The sequence below is a fragment of the Nicotiana attenuata genome, chromosome 1 (genome assembly GCF_001879085.1).
Source record: "Nicotiana attenuata strain UT chromosome 1, NIATTr2, whole genome shotgun sequence".
Lineage (NCBI taxonomy): Eukaryota > Viridiplantae > Streptophyta > Magnoliopsida > Solanales > Solanaceae > Nicotiana > Nicotiana attenuata.
Genome location: NC_031989.1, coordinates 70,848,006 through 70,865,290, shown reverse-complemented (window position 1 = coordinate 70,865,290; position 17,285 = coordinate 70,848,006). Strand labels below are relative to the sequence as shown.

At 38.9% G+C, this 17,285-nt stretch overlaps 1 protein-coding gene across 1 annotated transcript in view; it reads right to left on the bottom strand.

Annotated features, from left to right (window-relative positions):
- LOC109228418 (succinate--CoA ligase [ADP-forming] subunit alpha-2, mitochondrial) overlaps positions 6,802 to 17,285 on the bottom strand; it is a 28,230-nt gene continuing 17,746 nt past the window's right edge. Inside the window, exons 5-7 of the mRNA XM_019393541.1 lie at positions 8,542 to 8,603; positions 7,754 to 7,835; positions 6,802 to 7,336 (exon numbers count right to left, since the gene is read on the bottom strand). Coding sequence (XP_019249086.1) covers positions 7,200 to 7,336; positions 7,754 to 7,835; positions 8,542 to 8,603 — 281 coding nt within the window. The 3' untranslated portion in view covers positions 6,802 to 7,199. The remainder of the gene's footprint in view (positions 7,337 to 7,753; positions 7,836 to 8,541; positions 8,604 to 17,285) is intronic.

Sequence of the window (17,285 nt, the reverse complement as noted above, 5' to 3'; positions counted from 1 at the left end):
TTACTAAACTTATCATATTCTATAATTTATGAATCCATAGGTAACGTATATTGTCTCTTAACATCAACCTCATATACAAGCAACCTTATTTAACTTGAGAGCAACATAACTATCTCTATGGGTCTTTATTAGTTTCGTAAACACAAACATGTAAGTATTGGAAGTTGTGCCATTCATTAGGTCGAAATATTCTTATCATTTTGCAACTATACATTATGGTACATTGTTGAACAATTCGTATATAACTCTCCCTCAATATATGGATACTATATTGCTTCTGATTCGTCAGACCATTCCTACGTAATGTTTAATTAACATCTAGACGTCTAGTTACATATAAAAGACAAGGACCTTTCAGGAGTCTCTATTTACTCCTTAAGAATACGTGAAACTACGATCAACACAATCCATTTCAACATTCGTATGACTATACTCGTGAACGGACCTTAATCGTCGGTATAGTACGTATACAAAGTCTCGTCCCCTTGAATTCCTTATAAGTGCAACATAACTTACGGGATCATGCCAAAGAAAAGAAAGGAAGACCTCACATACCTCAAAATATCCCGTCCAATCCTCAAGCTAACTTAACCTGCAGCTCCTGTGTCTACAAGCAATGAACAATACTTTCATCACAATACGAATGTCATAACTTATCTCATTTGAACGACACATTTTATTCTACGATAAAACGGACAACACCTCCCTTGTTTATATGACATCCCACAAGTTATAACAACCAACAACAGCCTAAACAATATCAACAATACTCATAATATGTCTTTCAAAAAAGTTTAACAATCCCGACGAGCGGCAAGCTTGGTTTGTGACTAAACAACTATAGTTTTAAACCCCTTCTTCCTTCCAGAATTTATCAACAACATTAACCGCCACATATTCAATTATCCTTACTAATTTTCAGCACATTATGAGTGTGACTTCTGATGACCTTTGCCAACTTTTGTACCACAACTCGCTTGAATTCAAAACGTAACACATGATTATCATACGACTGAAATAACTCGTAACATAACCTTCTTATCATGTTAAGCACCCTAGTGTCATTCCAAAAGTACGGGTTATGACATTTCCAACTTCTCGACTTCCGGCGAAACTTATTTTCTTCAATTCGTTTAGCTTACAAGCCTTCCAACCATATTGGTACTTGTTATTCATGATCTTAAATATTTTTAACCTCCACGGTAACATTATTAACTTACATTATGTACTTTCAAGGAGGATCTTATTTCCGAGCTTACATCAATTGACTTACGACGTACTTTACGTACAAAAACATGGGGCGTAACAGACAAGGCTGTCATGTAGCTATATATAAGGTACAAGCCGACAAGGTTTTCATGATAGACTATACAACAAAAAACCAGCCGACAAGGCTATCCAAAACTATACATGAGACGACACCTGTCTATGAGCCTTTAAAGGAACATAAATGTGGTAACATTGCCGGAACAGGGCCCCAACATACCCATAATGTCTATAACAAAAATGCATAACAATATCATGGCAAGTCCAGAAAAGGGATCTCGCCAATAACCGTTGAACTAGGCAGTCTACTGTGGTGGGGGAGCTTCATCTACCTGTCTATCAGGACCTGTAGTACGAAATTCAGCATCCACAAATAAAAGTGATGTCAATACGAATAAAGTACTGAGTATATAAGGCAAGAAGCATAAATAAGAACAGTAATGTAAAGAGGGGTAGAGAATATACAACCTGTAACATCTGAGTGCCTCAGAGGGCGACTGACATGAAATGCATGATATATATATCTGTGGGCAAAATCATCATCATATCATACTCGGCTGTAACAGGCTCGGTAAAAACATACCCGACCAACATATGGCTCGGTAGAATCATACCTGGCCACGTGAAGCTCGATAAAACTCAACTGATCAGTGGTTGCACAATAGGTGCAATACCCGACCGACTATAGCGCGGCTCGGTAGAGTAAAATAGGTACATATATATAATGCATGTTGGACTCATGGTAATCACCTTGTGAACGTTTCGGAGTGACGTAAGGTCGGTGACCTCCATATACGTTATTAGGGCTAACTCTTCATTATGAATCTTATAAGAATCAGGAAATACCAAAAACATTGATAACATAATAATAAGAGAAGAAACATCAACATCAATCGTTCCATAAGAAGGGAAACAATATAAGTACTGCTAGCTTCTAAGAGTGGAGTATAGTCGGAAGCTCGTTCATTACATTATGCACTATCGGAATCATGCAAAAGAAGGAAAGAGATAGCCTCACATACCTTGTATATAATTCCCAACCTCAAGCTACGCAAATCTCACAGCTCCTTAGTGTACAATAAGAGAAATGATACTATCGTTATCGTTTAAGCATCGTAACTAGTATATATCAACCGCAACCTATTTTACGATGAAACAGACATCACTCCCATATTTGTATGACTTCCAAAAATTTAAAACAATCACCAAACAACATCAATAATAATCATATTAAGCCTCCCAAAACAGTCCACCAATAAACAATATTACTAACAAGCCTTTCAATGGATATCCCGCAAGTTCTAGCTTCTACGACTTAGACGCAACTTTGATAAGATTAAACACATGTAGATTAAGAGGTTCCTTAACTTTACACATATAGAACAACTCCAATTTGAGCTTAATTCACCACGAAATATCCTTCAAATGCAGCCACAAGAACAAGGAAGCAAAACTAGCAATCAATTCGGGTTTCTCGGTACTAGAATCACTTTGGAAGACTTGAAATCACCTAGGGTTGATATGAAAAACTTTAGAGAGTATTATACATAAATTAAACCACTTTAAACAATCCCCCACATGAGCTGGAACCACACCAAAATTAGCAACAACAAGAAGAACAAGAAACTCACTAGCGCCACGGGATTCCCGATACTTGATTTGTGTTGTTTGTCCTTTGTTTGGGTCTTGAATCATGAGAGAAATTTGAGAGAAAGTTTTTAGGCGTCTAGGGTCTGAATCTGAAGAGAGAAAAGAAAAACATAATGAGTTAAAACGGTCTTTAGGCGTCTCATATATACCAATATATCTCAAACGCCTAAGTGGGTCTCGTAGAGAGCGTTGCGCAGTCTCGCAAAAATATAAATATCTCTGTACTCCGATGTTGTATCAATGAACGGTTTAATGAATTAGAAACTAGACTCGTAGATCTTCAATTTGGATTAGTGGATCAGCCTGTAATTCCAAGTATATTGAGAGAAAATCTTAGTAACATTAGACCTAAAGTTTAAGTAAAATTATGAACATAAGTTGCGACTACGTTTGTGAACTTTTGTTTCATAACTCTCTTGACTTCAAGACTTATGATACGGATATTATATGATTCAAATACTTAAAACACGACCTCCTTTGCATATTAAGCACCTCTATTTTTATCCGAAAATACGGGTTACACCACCCTTGATTCGTTTAACTTCGAACTTCTAATACTTGTTAACCACTCTTATACACCCTTGTATCATTTAAGACCAACAAGATTAACTTCTTATCAGTTCAAAGATAATCTCTATAATCTCTTCCTCGATTTATGTCGATAAACTTATGGCGTGATCTAACATACACAAATATGGGTTGTAAAATGCACCCCCCCCAGCTCAGAGTTCATCTCGTGCTCCATCAGTTCAGGGTTCATCAGTACCGGGTTCTACCAGTGGTTATTTTAGTTCTCGGAGTCCGATACAGGCCCCACCACCATATCTGGATCGAGGTTGTTATTATTGTTGAGAGTTGGGACATGTGAGGAAGTATTTTCCCTGTCACTACAGAGGACTAGTGCAGTCGGGAGGCCTGTCTATGGCCCCTACACCAGTTGCTACACCACTTGCTCAGCTAGCTCAGGGTGGAGATCGTACAGGTCGAGTTCTTCCCAGAGGGGGAGGTCAGACAGGTGGTGGTCAGGCTTGATGCTATGTTTTTCTCGCCTGGCCAGAGATTATTGCTTCAGATTTAGTGATCACAAGTATTGTTTCAGTCTGCCAAAGGGATGCTTCCATATTATTTGATCCTGGTTCCACTAATTCATATGTTTCATCGTACTTTGATTGTTATTTGGATGTATCCCATGATTCCTTAGTTACACCTGTTCATGTATCTATGACGGTGGATGATTATATTATTGTGGACTGTGTATATCGATCGTGTGTGGTGACTATTGGGGGATTGGAGATACAAGTTGATATTTTAGTGCTTAGTATGGTTGATTTTGACGTAATTCTTGGAATGGATTGGTTGTCACCATGTCATGATATTCTGGATTGTCACGCTAAGACCGTGACGTTGGCGATGCTGGGATTGCCTAGGATTGAATGGAGAGGTTCTTTGGACTATGTTCCCTGTAGAGTGATTTCATATTTGAAGGCCCAATGAATGGTTGGGAAGGAGTGTTTGGCATATCTGGCCTTTGTGAGGGATATTGGTGGTGATACTCCTACCATTGATTCTGTTCCGGTAGTGCAAGATTTTTCGGATGTGTTTCCTGCAGACCTGCCCGGCATGCCACCCGACAGGGACATTGATTTTGGTATTGACTTGAGGAATAAGGAAGAGATCACATAGGTATGTTAAGGCACTTCCTTCTTTCTTTTGGCATGATCTAAAGTGAAATGAACGCAAACGATACGCTATTTCTTAACGGATATTGTCCATGTTGTTCTTTCCTTATAAAGTTATTCTAAGCATGTATGTATAATGCATGTATCCTATTGAGGTTCATATGGATGGTATGGATGTCCATAACGTTAATCGAAGGTGCAACGACTTTACTATCACTCCGAAAGGTTGAGAATGTGATTCCATGAGTTCAGCATGCATTATATATATGTACCTATTTTACTCTACCGAGCCGCGCTATAATCGGCCGGGTACGACACCTATTGTGCAACCACTCATCAATTGGGTTTTACCAAGCTCGACATTTCTGGGTACGATTCTACTGAGCCTTATGATAATCGGGTACGTTTTTACCGAGCCTATTACTGTTTGGTACGATATGATGATGATGCCCACAGAGGCGTATGATTTCGAGTCTGATTAGTGTCCGGCAATGCAAAGTACAAACTTTTACTTTCATAATTTGTGATGTTTCGGAAGTGTTTGATAACCTACGAATAAAGATTATCAGTTTTCTTCCTTTGACACTCAAACCAGAATTGTTTGCGTTTATGTGAAGTTTTGTTACATATAGTGATTGTTAGTCGATCATGGCCTCAACTGTAATACATTCAGCCTAATTATTTTTTATAAATGTGTGTATTTTTCACCCCCCTCATTCTTAAAGCTCTTAACTCTAATTCTTCATCTTTGAACATTGCAGGTTTCAAGTGTACTAAGTTGCTATTAGTCTTATCTTTCATAGTTTATAATGTTTCAATGAAGTGTTCGTTACCCTGTGAATAAAGACATGAGTTTACTCAACTGGATTTGTTTTCATTTGTCTATAGTTTATTACGTAGCGAGTATTAGTTGAGTTCATGGCCTCAACTTATAAGACTGCTTTCTATAAAGTATGTATATTCAGCCTAATTATTTAGAAGACTAATTGAATTCGACTGCAAAGTCAGTTCTTATATTTAAGGAGGTTATTCTTATCTTTTCTTAATTAAATCGGGCAATTTTAATGGCAAGCTAAACATTAACCTGTTAAGACTTTTTGTTTAGCTAGATCACTGATTCCTCTTCCTTGCTGTCGGTTAGGGTGGGGCGAGGGGACGATATGATTAACTGGCTTAAATATCCTTATGGTGTTAACATTGGATAAAGATTGACGCTAACTTGATGCGTTTTGTCAGAAAAGGATCATAAATCCGCTCGAATCATCATTATTATCGTTGTGCCAACTGTTACAATTGTTATTCTTTTTGTTTCTATTTCTGTCATCTTTACAAAGTGGCGAAAGTGAAGCTAGTGGTTAGGGGCAGAGCTGGAGTATTAGCCTATTATTAGGTACAATTCGGATGAACCTAGTAACTTTTGTATAGAGCATATATTTATACTAAAAAATCGTTAAATACTTACAAATATTTAATTGTGATCCCAATAAATAAAGCGAGTTATGAGTTTTGTAGTAAGTTCATAACTCATAAATTACAAATCCTGACTCCACATTTGCTGGCGGAGGATATTCAGGGTAAGAGTGGCCTGCTAACAGATAAGGGTTAGGGAAAGTCGATTCTAAACCATGCTTTGCTAATTTGTTTTAAACTCTACGTTGATGAAGGTATATGTGTGGACGACATTAGTACTGCAGAATCCTTGAAGTATGATTTCTCTACAATTAGAGCAGCAACAAGTAACTTCTAAGAATAGTTTGGCCAAACTTGTCCATTTTAGAAAACAAAATATTTTCGTTACACCTAGATACCAAAGAAGGGATGTACATGTAACACTTGAAACTATAAGGGAGGTAAGCGTTACAAGTCAAACCTCACGAGATGTCTCTGTAACTATCCCATTATTTTATTAAAAACTACTAGTAGAGGTTATCCAGGTGTACTATTATGAGAGATTTAGTTTTAACGCATAGAAAAGATAGTTGCAAAGAAAGGAAAGGAAAATATTAGTCCACCATTCATGCCAAAGTGTAAAATGTTGGTTAATGTTCCATATTATTCCTTTATCTTCAATCCTAATTGATCGACCTCTTATGCAACGCATCTAATGGTTCAAAGGCAATGCAAATAATAGGAAGTAATCGCAAAACCTGAGACCAAATTCAATCCAATTTCAGGACATATAAACTTCGTCTGAGAAAACAAGTCATTCAACATAAAGCAGTCATTCCACAGAATAGCCATTTCATAAAAAAGCAACACTTGCCGCTGTAGTTCCAAGGTCCAACGTATAGTTTAATTCACGAGATCATTTAAGCACTTGCTTCAGAAGGAAATGATATAACACCATAGCTTTGAATTGTTAAAAAAAAGGTCTCAGAGCATAGCAGTAAAAAAGGCAATACAAGAAATTTGGTAGTGTAAACTGAAAAGTCAACAAGGAGAACTTTTTGGAGCTTGTGAATGATGGTTGGATAAACAAATGGAGATTCATCATATTCTCTTTTGTTATTCTCTGCTAAATATGAGTTTTGAGGGTAACTGCACATTTTTTAGCTTATGTCTGCAGAAAAAGGAAAATTGCCAAATGAATTGTATGCCGCTTACTTATGCAAGACCCCTCTGTTTGAACACATCAAGCATTGTGACCCCGATTTTAGCAGGAGACTCGCATACTGTAACCCCAGCTTCCTTGAGAGCCTTGATTTTGTCCTGTGCTGTTCCCTTTCCACCAGATACAATGGCTGCATGAGCAAGACAGGTCACGGTTTAGAAAAGGAAATTAAGACTTTTTACAGCACATGCAACATTCACTCTTCAAGACAATAATACAACAAATCACACGAACCGAAAGGTGGTGAGAGTTGCTATTACAAGTAATAAATATTGTGTTCTTTCTAATTGAGGGAGTTGGGGAATGGATATAACAGTTCATCAGATTAGAATCCTTGAAGCATGGATTGATCAAATGCAGTTAAGAGGACTTCTTTCTTAACTTCTGATGACAGTTACTGAAACATGGACAGAATAACTTTTTTAAGTGCTACTCCAACCTTAATTGAAAACAGTGATTTACCAACATTTTCCTGCCCATTTTTTGTTTAGCAGAGAGGAGGTCAATCAAAAAGACCACAAGTAGATTAGCTGAACCAGAACAATACCTCCAGCATGACCCATTCGCCGTCCAGGAGGAGCAGTTAGTCCAGCAATAAATGCAACAACAGGCTTTTGAGTTCCACTTTCCTGTTTAAGGAGCCGAAAGACACATAAATTCCCACCAATGCCAAAACAATTAAAAAAAAAGATTTTTAAGAACATATCACAATTCAATGACATGGCAAGTACCCGAACATTCAGAAAATTGACATCTTTTTCCTCTCAACAATATAGTGTTTGCTAATGTAAAGAATAAGTGATCCAGATATGTCACTGGAAAATACATGAAGGTGGACAGTATTATCGAATATAGATTCATAAAAAAGCATATACAGGAAATTCAAAGGAGCATAATTAGTCTGGAGAAAACTTTATATCATTCCTTGATACTCCTCCAATACTTGGTAAGACATATTTTGGGATAGCTAAAGATGTATCTTTGCGATTTCCTGGTAAGGAGAGGTCGGGCAAACATAACCTTTCGTGTTGCCAAATACAGTACGTTTACTGTGAAATTTAAAGTAATCCTTGTAAAGACACTAACTTAAAACTACAAAGCAAATAGTTACCATCCCATATAAGGCGTTAAACCATGATTTAGAATTTGACACAAACAATCTGCAAACAAGGTGGCGGACCCAGATGTAAAATCATCATAACAAAAAGATGACCCAGCAAAGAGCATGTCAGTTATTCCATCACATACAAGAATGACCAGCATATAACACATCAGTCCTAATTGCAAATAACATTGTACTTCACGATAGATATTAGTATTACAATTATCACTAACCTTTATCAAGGCTGCAGCATCTTCTTCTGCTGTACCACCGATCTCACCAATAAGAACTATACCTGACATGTAACAAGCACATATAACACCGTCTTATCAAATGAAAAGCATAATAATGCACCAAGGTCTACTGGGGTTGAGAATTGAGATGCAAGCAAAATTAAAAGACGAGCTTGTGTATAAAGGCACATCAATCAAGTTCATAAAAGAATTTTAAGTTTTGATTTAGATGAAAAGATGTAGCTTTAAGTTTCTAATTTAGGTCTAGTGACTAGATTTCTTGTGCTAAACATCTAATTTTCAATTCCTAATTGTTAAAATATTCGTTCATTAAATTTTCTTAACAACTAGATATTACTGTGTCAGCCACATTCATTATTTGGACCCATTATCTTCAAGATATAGCCTATGGACGATAACGTGTATGTTAGAGCACCTTGGTGTATATACTAAAGCACTGCCTATTAAAACGAAGAGCTCAGCTTGTGTTGCACCTGGCTTCATGGTTTAAACACACCTCACATGAGTCTTGGGCAACATAGATATTGTGAGAAAGCACGGGAGAAAATATATTATTGATGTATTGACATATGTTACAATGAGCCCTATATATATACACACATAACATGTCCTACTCCTAATATATATTGGATTAGGGTTATTTATTTACTCCTATTTACATGACTATTCTAACACTCCCCCTCAAGCTGGTGCATATAAATCATATGTATCGAGCTTGTTACATATGTAGTTAATACGAGGACCAGTGAGGGACTTGGTGAAAATATCTGCAAGCTGATCATTCGACTTCACAAACTTTGCAGCAGTATCTCCCGAGGATATATATATATATATATATATATATATATATATGCACTGTACACACACACACACACACACACACACACAAACACACGCAGAGTATCTTTTCTCTAACAAAGTGACGGTCAATCTCAATGTGTTTAGTTCTCTCATGGAACACTGGATTTGACGCAACATGAAGAGCAGCTTGATTATCACACACAAGTCTCATCTGACTAATCTCACCAAATTTCAACTCCTTGAGCAACTGTTTGATCCAAATTAGCTCACATGTCGCCATAGTCATCGCTCGATATTCTGCTTCTGCACTAGACCGAGCAACCACATTCTGTTTCTTGCTCTTCCAGGACACCAAATTTCCTCCTACCAAGACACAATATCCAGACGTAGAACGTCTATCAGAAGGTGATCCTGCACAATCAGCATCTGAGTATCCAACGATCTGCTCATGGCCTCGACCCTCAAACAATAAACCTTTGCCTGGAGCTGATTTTATATACCGAAGAATGCGAACAACTGCATCCCAATGACTATCACACGGAGAATCCATAAACTGACTCACAACACTCACAGAAAAGGAAATGTCAGGTCTTGTCACTGTAAGGTAATTTAATTTACCAACCAACCGTCTATATCTTGCAGCATCGCTAAGAGGCTCCCCCTGTCCTGGCATAAGTTTAGAATTCAGATCCATCGGAGTGTCAACCGGTCTACAACCTGTCATTCCTGTCTCTTCAAGAATATCTAAGGCATACTTTCGTTGTGAGATCACAAACACCTGAGCTAGACTGAGCGACCTCAATACCCAGAAAATACTTTAGTTTGCCCAGATCCTTAGTCTGAAAGTGTTGAAAGAGTTTGCTTCAATTTAGTAATACCATCCTGGTCATTGCCGGTAATAACAATGTCGTCAACATAGACCACCAGATAAATACAGAGACTCGAGGCAGAATGCCGATAGAATACAGAATGATCAGCTTCACTCTGAATCATGCCAAATTCTCGAATAACTGTGCTGAACTTACCAAACCATGCTCGAGGAGACTGCTTTAGACCATAAAGTGACCGACGCAAGCGACATACAAGGCCACGAGACTCCCCCTGAGCAACAAACCCAGGTGGTTGCTCCATATAAACTTCATCCTCAAGGTCACCGTGTAAAAAAGCATTCTTAATGTCCAGCTGATAGAGGGGCCAATGGCGAACAACAGCCATGGATAGAAAAAGGCGGACTGATGCTTTCTTAGCCACAGGAGAGAAGGTATCACTGTAATCGAGCCCAAATATCTGAGTATATCCTTTGGCAACAAGACGAGCTTTAAGACGATCAACCTTACCATCCGGACCAACCTTGACTGCATACACCAACGACAACCAACAGTAGATTTACCTGAAGGAAGAGGGACGAGCTCCCAAGTACCACTCGTATGTAAAGCAGACATCTCGTCAATCATAGCCTGTCGCCATCCTGGATGAGACAATGCTTCACCTGTAGACTTAGGGATGGAAACAGAGGACAAAGAAGATAGAAAAGCATAATAGGGTGATGACAAACGATGATAACTCAAACCGACATAATGGGGATTAGGATTAAGGGTGGCCCAGCGAGTGTAAGAACTAGAAACATCTTCTGTCGTTGCTCTTGTTGTTTTTCAATACTAGCAGAAACTGGCATCAACGTCTCAAATTCTTCCATGACTGCCTGAACTTGTCCCAAGTAAGTAGACATATCTAATTCCTTTTTCTTCAAGCTTGTCATTCGCGATATTACATCATAGAAACGAGATATGTCATTAGTGTATAGATTACGAGCCTTTTCCCAAACTAAATAACATGTCTGGAATGGACGGAACAAGGGCATCAACTTGGAATCAATAGATCGCCACAGGATACTACATAACTGAGCATCGACCTTCTCCCACTGTGTTTTGGCCTTTTCATCACCTTCGCTAGCCTTTTTTGTTAAATGATCTTGAACTCCTTGACCTTTACACCACAACTCGACAGATGAAGCCCAATCTAAGTAGTTTGAACCTCCCATTAAAGGTTCTGAGGTAATCATAACACCGGAACTGCCAGAACCCGGGTTTCTAGACCCGAAAGCATCGACTCCCAAAGACATGGTTGGATTATCACCAAATAACAAAAAGAATCAACTGAAAATTCTCTGAAACAGATGAAGAAAACACTGTGTTTGCCGGAAAAGTACTGTAGCTGCCGGGAAAATCAGTGTAGTCGCCGGAAAAACTCAAAGTGGTCGGAATTAAAAAATAAAAATATGGACAGGCTCGGAATTGCAGGGCGATCCAACTGTCCTGAAGGAGCGAAGCCGAAATCTGACAGGAAGGGGTCTCACGCGCCGGCGCGTGGGACAGACGCGCCGCCGGAAACAGTGCTCCGACAGGCGCGTGACGGCACGTGGGTGACTGTTTTTCGGTGATTTTTTCTGGGGTTTGGTCGGATCTCTCTTGGGAACCTTTGTGTGGTGTGGATTTGCACAACACCGTTAATTAGTGACTTTGACGCAATAAGTCACTTAGGTCACCGGAAAATTGCACGGTGACTGGGTTCTTTCTTCCCGGATATCGCTGTGAATGACGCACAACGATAAATTTCTCACCGTAGCTCTGATACCATGTGAGAAAGCACGGGAGAAAATATATTATTGATGTATTGACATATGTTACAATGAGCCATATATATATACACACATAACATGTCCTACTCCTAATATATATTGGATTAGGGTTATTTATTTACTCCTATTTACATGACTATTCTAACAGATATAATAAGATAAAACAACCTACTTCCACTAATCATCTATGTGCAGATCGCCTAATCTTGTCCTTGCCTAACACTTTCAAATAGAGAAACTGTCTACCCCTCATACCTTCGAAAAATCAGAAGGCTTGGAGAAACATGAACGCTATAAATGTATGTTTTCCTTTCATAGGAATGAAGAATCTGAAAAGAGCTAGAAGGACTACTTTGTTTGAGCAAGTTAAACCTAATCATGCAGACATCTGAAGGGTGTGGGTATGGTCAACTATGGATATGGCAAAATCATTTTCTATTTCACATCTATTCGAGGTTTTCTCCATGCTTTGTTAAAATGTAAAAGTATTCTACCAGCTTTTAATGTTGTTCAACTCTGAGCCTCTGTTGCTTGAATCCTTCAAAAATCCTTTATGCACCCGCAACACAGTTTTTGTTGTGGGTGTAGGTTCGCACCGGATTTGGTCAACCTAACTTGGGTGCTTTGATTACACATATGGCTAAGAATTATAGATTGCTCGGGCATTTGGTTTATGTCATATGTATATTCACATAACGTGCTAGAGCACTTTGCCACGGAGTTTAAGAAAAAAATGAAGACTTTAGAAACTTTCGGTCTTTCAAGCTTAACGCGTAAAAGCTTATGTTGGGGCTTTCAATTTGTTGGGTACAAAAGCTTCTCATTAAGGGTAAACTGGATAAAAGAGAAAGTTTAAAGTTAAATTATTTCTAAGTATAAAGAAAGTGTGTCTGATAAATTAAAACAACAGAATGATGAGCATACAAGCTCAAATCATAATGCTAGAGAAGCACAAGTGGAGACCATGTTTCTATAGCAATGGAGGCTTATTGGGTTCACGAAAATGCCAATAGATTTGGAGAATTGGGCCACAAATTTCAAATGCTTACACTAATTAGCCTTAATCCAATTGAGGCCCAAGAATCTCAAGAAGTTCAATAACCCATTCAAGATTAGGATTTCTTTTCCTTAAAGATTAGGATTTCTTATTTCTTGTTTCCTAGTAATTTTATTCATGTTTAAGTAGGACTATATATGTGATTCTAGACAAACTAGAACTATTAGTTGATATCTCATTCCTACTAGAATTCTTTTTCCGATTTTAGTTAGAATAGATTTTTATTAAACCTATTCTTATTCTAGTTCAATTAAGATTAGTTTCCCTTTTAACTTCACAGAGTTTACTCATTGTAAGGCATATTTGTAACAAACCCGAACGATCATTTTGAGCATTTGCACTTCGTTCGGTAGTTTGAGGTCTTGAGTAGCTTCATAAGATATATTATGACTTGTGTGTATCGTTGGTTTTGGTTTTCGGGTGATTCGGAAGAATGATTCTCAACTAGAACTTTAAGATGGAAGAGTTGACCAAGTTTGACTATTGTGTATTTGACCTCGGATCAGAGTTTTGATGGTTCTGTTAGGTCTGAATAGTGATTTTGGACTTGGTGTATGCCCGAATTTGCATTTGGATATTTCTAGAAGGTTTGGCACTATTTGGCGAAAGTTGCCAATTTGAAGGTTTGGAATGTTCATAAGTTTGACCAGGAGTTGACTTCTATGATATCGGGTTCGGATTGTGGTCCGGGAGTTGGAATAGGTTTGTTATGTCATTTGAACTAGTGTGCAAAATTTTGAGGTTATTCCGACTTGATCTGATATAGTTCGGCACGAGTTTTGGAAGTTGAGAGTTCATAAGTTCATCAAGTTTGATTTGAGGTGTGATTCGTAGTTTTAATGTTGTTATGTGTGATTTGAGGCCTCGAGTAGGTTCGCATTATGTCTTGGGACTTGTTAGCATGTTCGGAGGAGGCCCCAAGGGGCTCGGGTGAGTTTCGGACGTGTTTCAGACCATTTTTCCTTCATGTGAGAGTGTTGTTTGCTGCTGGTTCTGGTGTTGCGCACCTACGATTGGTTTTGCGCACGTGCGGTGGTCGCAAAAAGCGGAAATATGTCGCACCTGCGATGAAGGCCGGAGGGGGAGTTATCTGCAGATGCGGGTTTGTTCTAGCAAAAGAGCGAAACGGGGCTTAGCTTGGGATCTTGGCAAAAGGCAGAACCGTGGGCGCATCTGCGGCAACGCAGAAGTGATGGTTTGGGGGCGCAGAAGCGAGATGGAGCACAGAAGCGCGGTTTAGGTTCGCACCTGCGATTGCGTAGAAGCAGGCAAGTGTCCGCAGGTGCAAGAGGCCGGCTATTCAGTGGTGTCTGAAGAAGCGGAATTAGCATCGTATAGGCGGCGGGAGGTTCGCAAATGCGGAAATGCCTGGGCAAATTGTATATATTCCGAGGGTTTGTTCATTTATACACATTGGAGATTTGGAGCTCGGTTTGGACGCATTTTGGAAAGGATTTTCACCATATGGATTGGGTAAGTGTTTTTGTCTCGATTTTGATTATATTTCATGAGTCCATCTTCGATTTTGGCATTCGATTGATGATTTTAAAAGAGACATTGGAGATTTTTGTCTAAATTTTTCTAAAATGAATAATTGGGTTTTGAACATCGATTCAGAGTCGGGTTTGAGTGAAATTAGTATGGTTGGACTTGTGATTGGATCTGTTGTCAGAATTTGTGAGTTTTGTCCGGTTCCGGAGTGCAAGCCCAGGTTGACTTTGAATATTCGATTAAAGATTCGACCTTTCTCGTTTGGGTTTGTTTCCTTTAGCATGATTGATGATTAATAGTTGATTTTGGCTAGTTTCGAACCGTTTGAAGGTCGATTCACGTGGAATGGCATTTCTAGAGTATTGTTTGGCTTGCTCGGTATTTGATTTGGCTTGCTTGAGATAAGTATCTTGCCTAAACTTGATTGAGGCACTAGTTGCCTGAGTTATTTGTGATAACTATGTGTTATGGGTGCGCATATGTGTGGGGTTTAAGCCCATGTGCGAGCATCGAGGTATTAATCCATGCTGGGATAGTGTTTAGGCTATGACATGCCTTGAACGATTGTTGAGCTTTATGTTGCGATGTTTTCTCATGTATGTAACCCGTTATGAACTACTTGATCCATGTTTGAGGTTACATATAGGTTAATCCCCTGAAGGAACTTGATAATTGTGTTATTTCCGTGATGAAATTGTTGATTTGAGCTATGATAGCATACTTTGCACATGCATACACCTTAGCATGTCATTTATACCAGTCCAAAAGTATGAAACCTAATATTCATTGATCGTATACAAGTATTCTTGTATATTTGCTTCTGTATGATAGATTTGTACCGGATGCCTATGACCACACCGGGCGATTGTGTTCTTATGCTTGTGACCTCTCCGGGCAGATTGTGATATAACCTATGACCGCGCCAGCAGATTTGTTATATTGAGCATGTGACCACGCCGGGCAGTTATGATACTGAGCCACTGACCACGCCGGGGTTAGCACGTTGAATTGGTCGTGTTCCGTGCCCATCCCCCTAAGGTAACCCTCTCATGTTTCTCTATTGATGTAGACGCAGATTATGAGAAACCGACGAGTTTTTGGCTGATGTGAGCTCTGGGAGAGCTTGATATTGTTTTGGTTCGGTCACTAAGATCTTGATGTGGGCCCGAGGGCTGTAATATGATTCCTATTTGGATCAGGTTGCGCGCCGCATTTGGTTATTGCATTTCATCTTTATTTGCAATTTCCTTGATTGTTTACCTGCTTTACTTGCATATCTTCCTTCTATGCTAAATTATTGACTGAGCAAAACATTTTAAAAAGAACTGTGAGCACCAAGGTGGTTTTATTCGTGTTTTCCTGATTTGATCATATATTTGTTTCTATACTTGTTGGAAATTATGAACTTGTACAGGTGACTAGCGAGTATCATTTATAATTCTTGCTTTTATTACCTCATCGAGGTTAGTTATGATACTTATTGAGTATATGGCGTCGGTTGTACTCATATTATACTTCTGCAACTTCACGAAAGTCATCCACTCTGCTCCGATGGCTTGGCCTTGTGCTAATGGGTTTCGAAGAGTTCTCAATGATTCTACCACGGCTTGGGATGGATATTTTCTGCAGGCAAGGGGAGTTTGTCGTGCGGTTGTGATTTTCTCCTTGATAGGATCAAGTGGAAGATTTCTAGTTGATTGAGTATTGTATTCTTCTTGTGACTCAGAGTTGATAATGGGATTCTCGTGCTTTCACATGATGGTATGGCAGGGGCGGGTACGTAGTATGGGATTGAGATTTGCATGTACAAGTTTGTGGTTCAGTTTCGAAGGGAAGATCATGAGTTTTACACAACATGAACGGTTTCAGATATTTAGAAAGAATGTTGGCCCTATTTTGATGTCGCCTGAGAATAGTGTGCATTTCGAAAAGGCGCATTGAGTTTGACTTGCGAATGCTTAATTAGTATTATGGTAATCGCCTGGCTAATCGACTATTGATGTTCAAATTTTGTTATGTGGCACGGAAGAATTATGGAAGTACTTCTCGTGAAATGATTGAGTATGAGAGATGAGTTAGTCATTCGAGTGGTGGAAATAGGATCGGACATGGGTGATTCTTGTATTCTAGGGATTCGGAGACTAGGAGGGTTCTTAGAGGTAGATTGTGCCTTGATTGTGGACTGTGAAGATAGGGCCAAAGCTAGAGAGCTAATAGTATGTGTTATGGTTAGGTTATTCTGGACTTTTGGAGGGTTATTATCTATTTGTGGATGACCGGAGTTGATTTGGGAGCCCATTGTAGGCCTAACGGGTACGTGTATTGGACATGGAGTCGGATTGGTGACTCAACACTGCTATTGTTGAGGGGTATGTCATTCGGTTAGAGTTGATTTTGTTGTGTGCTGATACGTGCTATGTATTACTCATTTATCCTACGATGGGTTGTGACATGTTGGTTATTTGCACACATGATGCGTCCTTGTTCGAGCCTTGTGGCGAAATTCGAGCAAGATGATTCTCGGGGTGTGGAATGTTGATGCGCCTTGGTTATGTTCTTTCATGTTTGTGGTATGTTGTGCAAAACCTTGCAAGTACATCAGGGAGTACTAAAAATTAAATCTCCACAAAGAATTTAATTAGACCAGCATTAATTTAATAGCTTCAATTAATTGTTGAAATATATACCTATGTATGTTGTAATATAACATTTCTGATTTGATCTCTTCTTCTTTTT